This window comes from Sinohyriopsis cumingii, chromosome 7 (assembly GCF_028554795.1).
Source record: "Sinohyriopsis cumingii isolate HCF-2022 chromosome 7, ASM2855479v2, whole genome shotgun sequence".
NCBI lineage: Eukaryota > Metazoa > Mollusca > Bivalvia > Unionida > Unionidae > Sinohyriopsis > Sinohyriopsis cumingii.
Window position 1 is genome coordinate 40670682 of NC_142967.1, and position 7694 is coordinate 40678375.

At 36.6% G+C, this 7694-nt stretch overlaps 1 protein-coding gene across 1 annotated transcript; it reads left to right on the forward strand.

Annotated features, from left to right (window-relative positions):
• The first annotated feature begins 3495 nt into the window (after window positions 1-3495).
• LOC149795086 (uncharacterized) lies at window positions 3496-7395 on the forward strand. The gene has a single exon (XM_089964032.1). The coding sequence runs from the start codon at window positions 3578-3580 to the stop codon at window positions 5516-5518; it is 1941 nt and encodes a 646-aa protein (XP_089820158.1). The 5' UTR covers window positions 3496-3577; the 3' UTR covers window positions 5519-7395.
• The last annotated feature ends 299 nt before the right edge of the window (window positions 7396-7694 follow it).

Genomic DNA, 7694 nt, shown 5'->3' on the forward strand with positions numbered 1-7694 from the left:
CTTGAAAAAAAAAATATAAAAAAAAATACACGCACATTCATTAATGTTGATAAAATCACTTTATGCTGATTGGAAAACATGGTTCTTGTTTATAAAATACGAAAAGAAACGCTTACCCTTGCTTTGCTGTCCAACTGTCGTCTGCAAAAATCTCAGCCGAATGCTGTAAATACGCCCGTCGATTACGTTTCGGCGTGCTGACATCATACGTCATAGATAACAGCGCCCCCCTGTGTTTGTTTGGATTTACGCTAGCTGACTTACATTTTGATCAGACCGTTTACTTTCCATACATTTCATTTAATACCACATCATTTGGAATATGAGCTGATCATTCCATTCTGTTCTTCAGACCATTTCAACTAATGCCAGATCATTTGAAATCTGAATACATCATTTCATTTTTTGGGTTAAATCATTTAATTCTAGACTACATAATTTCATTTAATACTACGTCATTTGGAAGCAGATTTCATCAATCCGTTTTGTTCTTTAAATCATTTAATTTAATACCACATCATTTGGAATCTGAATTCATCATTTCATTTGTTGAGTTAAATCATTTCATTTCATACTACGTAATTTCATTTAATAATATGTCATTTGGAAGCAGATTTCATCAATCCGTTTTGTTCTTTAAACCATTTTATTTAATACCAGATCATTTGGAATTTAAATTCATTATTTCATTTGTTGAGTTAAATCATTTCATTTTAGACTACATCATTTTATTTAATAGCACGTCATTTGGAAGCATATATCATCATTCCGTTTTGTTCTTTAAATCATTTTATTTAATACCAGATCATTTCATTTAACGCCACATCATTTGAAATCTGAATTCATTATTTCATTTTTGGGGTTCAATCATTTAATTTCATGCTATATCATTTCATATCACACAACATCATTTGGAATCTGAATTGATCATTCCGTTTGATGGGTTAAATCATTTCATTTCACTCTACATCATTTCATTTAATACCACGTCATTTGAAATTTAAATGCATCATTCGGTTTTGTTCGTTAAATCATTTCATGTGACACCACATCATTTGGAATCTGGATTTATCATTTCATTTGCTAGGTTGTATCATTTGATTTCATACTAGATCATTTGATTAATGTAATTTTTGGCGGCGACGGCTGCCCATACGTATCGTTGCTTACAATTGACCTGTCATACATGTACTATATAATTATTATATACATAATACATGTATAACAGGTCAATTGTAAGCAATAATACGAGCCCCTGTGTGGCGTAGTTGTGACCAAGTCGTTGAGTTGGATCATCAATGCAATGTTCAACGATATGACAAGGAATCCAATGTCAGTGACCAGAAAATGAAAAAGAACGAGACAATTGTGTCGATCTCATCTAACCATTTGGAATCTGGATTTACCATTTCATTTGCTGGGTTCAGTGGCGTCGGGGGTGGGGGTGGGGTGGGGTGAGGACCGCACCGGGTGACACCATGAGAGGGGGTGACACAAAATGACATAATATAAAAAAAGTTGAATTTTTGTGCAGGAATGGGATCCATGGGGGCGACACCATGAGTTACCGCACTGAGTGACACCAACCCTAGTGACGCCACTGGCTGGGTTAAAATTCATTGCATGCTACATCATTTAATTAATGTGATTTTGAATTTTCTCAAGAGATTGTAATTCACACTCCTAATTTTTGTGTGGATCATCGCGCTTGCAACAACTCTTGTTAGGAACCTATTTCTCGGACGGACGGTTTCTTTTGAAATATTTTTTAAGAACAAGGAACTGAATTTCCACAGGTCACCATGATATCGTTTTAATGTATATTAATGTATTCTCTAGAAGCAGGCCACTTCGAGAGTTTGGTTATACTGAACTTTGGAAATGTGTGTGTGAGATTTTGATTTTTAACGTAGCTTTTATATAAAAAACATTCAGTCATATCGCTACGATGTCTGCAGTGTGACAGCTTATAGTGATGTTAGCACTAGGGCATCATGTCCCACCCAGTCGCATTATCCTGACACCAGGCTGACCAGTCCTAAAACTAACCTTTTAATACTGAGCGCCAAGCGAGGCACCTGCTAGTACAATTTTTATGTCTTTGGTATGGCTAGAACCCGCGACCTCCCGCATCCAAGGCGGACGCTCTAACCACTAGGCCACCGGAACAGTCCAATCATAATTGCTTTTGACAAAGTATATCAGTTACTCTATATCGTGTGTAGCTCGGTTTCCTAGAAACTCTTGCATGTATGGTCATATAATTTAAAAGATTTAAACGACAACACTGTGTATTTATTTATTTTTTTATTAAAAAAAAACGCTTTTCGAGGCTCTAAGGGGTTTGAGGACGGGGCTATATGGCATTTCTCCTCTACTTGGGCTTGTTCAGGTGTAACACAGATTTGATCGGCTACTTTAGAACAACAGGTAAAGCAAATCATTTGTTCTTTAATGGGATCGCGGGGGAGGGGTCAGTGCTCTGCCAAGTGAAAATTTACTCTCTCTCTCTCTCTCTCTCTCACACACACACACACACACTTTGTTTAAATATATACGGCGATCATGATTGATTGGACAAAGTATAGCCGTTGCTCTATATCGCATGTAGCTCGGTTTCCTAAAAACTATTGCGTATATGTTCATGCAATTCATGCGCGCATTCACATTTATAACTTATGATAAGCCCCATAAAAAAGTAAATTGTGGTTGCTTTGATTACTTTTCTTGCTAAACTGGCCTATTCCAAGAGTTTACATTATGTAATATACAGGCAAAGTATTTAGATCATTCTTAGTACAGACCTATGAATTTATATCATATTGTGACGAGAAAACTCTTTCAATTGGATTGTTTTCATATTTCACCGATTTACACTCGCGGCATTAAATTATTTCTTGTATCCACTATATTTGGTGTAAACAACTTTGGCCGCCCTATTTTCCTTTCTTTTCTTTACATTTTTACGATATAGCAAAGGAAATTGGATTTGTAACGACTAGTGGGAAGTCCGCCTAACTAAATGATGACGCATTCGGCATGTCCTCTGCTATTTCTACCGGGATAAAAACGCCTCAGACGTATGCCGGCGCAAAAATTTACAGAAAGAAAACATTAACTTTCCTCGCCGGTAATTTTTGCGCTAAGAAAATAGAAACCCAATCTATTAGGACCATCTTGGCTATTTCTATAATAGGACTGACCGTAATCAACCGAGAAGGTACGAATGGAAGAAAATATTTCTATTATCTGTAAAAAAAAAAAAAAAAAAGAAAAGAAAATAAAAAGTAACCTTGCTTTGTAAATAACTGAAGTAGTCCGAATCGCAGCTATCGTTAGTCTGGTTTCCTGCTTAGTATGCTCCCTGCGTTGCCCTCCGTATGGCGGAGGGCAACGCCGGGAGCATACTCAGCAGGGAACCAGACTAAGCTATCGTATGATCCATATCTTATCAGTTTTAATGATTCACGCAATGCAGCAATAAACCCTGTCAGATGACTCTAGGTAAGATGGCAGCGAATTAGTAAAGGAAAATTCATCAAAGGTGAAAGGTACTACAAAAAACAATAAATGTACTATGGCATCGAAAGCGGACAACGTACTTTCCTTTAAAGATCTTGAATGTCCAATTTGCCTGGAACAATTCAAGGTCCCGACATCATTACCTTGTTTACACACATTCTGTTTAAAATGTCTAACTTCTCACATTACTGATTACGTCACACAAGCAGGAAATGTTGACAAATTCAATTGCCCCGTGTGTCGGCAGGAAATTCAAAGTCCACAGCCAGGGATACCATCATCGGAGTGGGCAAAATCGTTTCCCATAGATAGTTTCAAAGCATCAATGCTACCCGTCTCGAAAGAACAATTAAACTGTGATCCGTGTGCATATGAAGGTACAACTAGCCCAGTTCGAGGATTCTGCGTTGTCTGCAAGGAACATCTCTGCGATGAATGTATTAAATTCCATCATAAAACGAAGGCTTTAAGGGAGCACAAAATAATTAGTGCTGAGGAATTAACAGAGATCCCGGATTATGCAGTTCATTTGCCGAATGAAGACATGTGTTCTGCACATTTAGAGGAGGAAATAAAATTTTTCTGTAAGGATCATAAAGGGTTGTTTTGCTCAAGTTGTACCTTTCTTAACCACAGGGCGTGCCGAGAAGTTTTCGACCTCAAATTACATTTTAAAGAATTGCTAGAAATTTTTAAACCTTCTGAAATTATCGATAAATTGATAGATTTAGAAGCTAAGCTTCAAGAAACCACAGAAGAAAAAGGAAATTGTCTTGAAAAATTGAAGCACCAGGCAGACCATTTAATAGTGGAAATTCAAGATCTTCGGCAGAAAGTGAATGCCTTATTTGACCAAATCCAGGATGAAGTGAAAGAGCAGGGAAACAGAATCTACAAGGAGATGTCCATGAAATTACTTGATGAGAAACAACAGTGCCAGTCTTTGCTGGCGGCTTTGAAGAACTCTCACAGTCTTGTGGAAACTGTTACCACGTTTGGCAGTCGACCTCGGGTTGTCAGTACACTTCTTAAGGTTGAGGAACAACTGGATTATTACGTCAAGACGGTATGTCACTATCAAAAAGATCACAAGCAGGCTGATATGAGGCTAGAACTGGACTACCGCCTTAAACAACTTGGAGAACTGAAGTGGAATGACCTTGTAGATGTGAAGTATACCGATAAAATATCTGTAAATCTCGATAGGAATGTGTGTGAGAAGAAGATCGAACTAGCTGCCTCAGACTTATACTGCTGCTGCGAGCATGCTTCATTTGCTACATACTTGTCAAATAACAGAGTCGTATTGGTCGATTGGGATACAAAAACGTGCAGCATGTATGATACAGCCTTCGATAGAATTTGCGAATATCACATGTTGTCTTCACCATCGGCTGTCTGTAAGGTCGGAGCTGAAGAATTTGCTGTAGCTTTGCCACTTGAAAGAAAGATTCAGTTTTTCACCAGCAATAATTCCATGAAAGCAACAAAATTCGTTCGCACAAGGGTTGCTTGCTGTGGTTTGGCCCCTTTGGAAAATAGCGATCTTGCTGTGACATATCTAAGCAATAGATTTCTTTATGTGGCTATTTTGAGCGAGTCAGGATTTGAGAAAAAGTGCATTCCATTGGATGAATGCAAAAGGACAAACTATAAGGCATTCATAACGGTAGACCCTACACAAAAAAGGGCATACGTGACTTGCCACGACACGAACGCACTCTATGTCCTGGAGCTGGAAAGCAGAAAATGCCTCGTATACCAGAACCCGAAGCTAAAAGATCCGGAGGGAGTAGCTTTGGATACACTTGGAAATGTCTTCGTTGTCGGATCACAGAGTCACAATATTCATCAGCTGTCACCAGAGGGTAATCTGCTCCGCATCATTACAGAGAATATCTCGCCGTTTCCTCATGATATATGCTTTAACGAGAATGGGGACAAATTCCTTGTAACATTTAATGATCCAAAATATCTCGTATTCCATTATCAGTAGATAGATGTGTTTCAGACGAAATTAGCTTGTATCTTTAAATGTATCTTTACTCCACTCATGTAACACGTTTTAATATGAAAGGCCATCGCCGCCAAAAATTATGAAATTAAAACAAAAAATAATAACATTCAAATAAACCAGGAAAAATTAAACAATACAAACATGCTTGTAAAGTAAAATATATTAAGATAAATCCTTTAATGAAATAGAAAAGTCTGTTTGAGAAATTAAATAATACTTTTATTTTTATAGCTCTGTTTAAAGTGGTTCCATACGTTCAGTTTGAAAGATAACTGGACCTATGTACTTGATTTAATTACAAGTGGTTCCATTGGTTAAATTTAAAAAATGACTAGACCTGTGTACTTGATTTACAAGTGGCTCCATTGGTTAAATATGAAAAATAACTTGACTTGTGGGCTTGATTTACAAGTGGTTCCATTGGTTAAATTTGAAAAATGACTTGTGGGCTTGATTTACAAGTGGTTCCATTGGTTAAATTTGAAAAATAACTTGACTTGTGGGCTTGATTTACAAGTGGTTCCATTGGTTAAATTTGAAAAGTAACTTGACTTGTATGCTTGATTTACAAGTGGTTCCATTGGTTTAAATTTGAAAAATGACTTGTGGGCTTGATTTACAAGTGGTTCCATTTGTTAAATTTTTTTAAAAATAGCTTGACTTGTATGCTTCTTTTACAAGTTGTTTCATTGGTTAAATTTGAACAATAACTTGACTTGTGGGCTTGATTTACAAGTGGTTCCATTTGTTAAATTTTTTTAAAAATAGCTTGACTTGTATGCTTCTTTTACAAGTTGTTTCATTGGTTAAATTTGAACAATAACTTGACTTGTGGGCTTGATTTACAAGTGGTTCAATTGGTTAAATTTGAAAAATAACTTGACTTGTGTGCTTGATTTACAACTGGTTCCATTGGTTAAATTTGAAAAATAACTAGACCTGTGTGCTTGATTTACAAGTGGTTCCATTGGTTAAATTTGAAAAATAGCTTGACTTGTGTGCTTGATTTACAAGTGGTTCCATTGGTTAAATTTGAAAAAATGACTTGTGTGCTTGATTTACAAGTGGTTCCATTGGTTAAATTCGAAGAATGAATTGTGGGCTTGAACTGAGCCATCTAAGTGTCTGAAGTAAATGCAGTAGAATTCCGATTTGCAATGTATATACCCGTGTACGTTATTGTAGCATGTTTATTGCGGATTTATGCAATTGGATTAAAACAAAGAAGAAACTGAAGGAATATTTGGTGAAAGATGTTATATGTTTATATAGATGAAACAGTATTATTCGAACACTGCAAGATTGTCAGCCTGTTTAAGTTCATGTGATAGTCGATTCATTTCATTAGATCTTGTATATGCAAAAGTCTTTGTCATGCATTGGTTCTTGGTCTTGGTAATTTTAAACACAGGTTTGATGTTGATCTTCAAGAGGACACGGAGGAGCTATTACTGGGTTGGACAAGCATGTTATTGAGGTAAAGAGGCGATACATTACGAATGGCTTTTTAAATCATAATACATAATGTGCGAAATTCTTTTGTCTAAAAGTAGCTAGGTTAAAGAATGAAACGAGTCAACAGATGGCGTCATTGAATCGTCATTAGCATAATTCTAGCTGTACGGTCTTTAAGCTTGATTGTCCGATAAATATTAGTATGTGTGCACGAGCCATATACTCTGCCACATTGGTCCTTAGTAAGTCATATATAAGTTGAATAGAATAGTTTCCTTGAACGTATTAGATGATATTTCTTCAGACTATAGTAGAGTTAATTTGGAAGTTATATTGCTATAAACATAATAAGTTTTTTGATGCCACGCTAGTTTGTCATCAGCAAATACCTATAGGAGCTTACGACAGTAGTATATGGGGCCACCCTAGCGACAATGGGAATTAGCATTACAAAACCCCTTGGGCCACTCTAGCGACAAGGGAAATTTAACATGGAGAAAAACCCTGTGTCACTCTAGCGACAAGGGGAATTGAACATGGAAATTGAACATGGGAATGTCACCTGGGGATCAGTGGGAATTAAACATTGGTAACGTCATAGGTTTATAGGGTCAAAACCTTTTATAGGGTGAAATGTATTTGTAGGGACAAAGGGTTGATAGGGACAAACATAGACATACAGAAACAAACAAATACACAT

Coding starts and splice junctions, on each gene's coding strand:
- LOC149795086 (XM_089964032.1), top strand. CDS start 3,578: ATGGCATCGAAAGCGGACAACGTACTTTCCTTTAAAGATCTTGAATGT.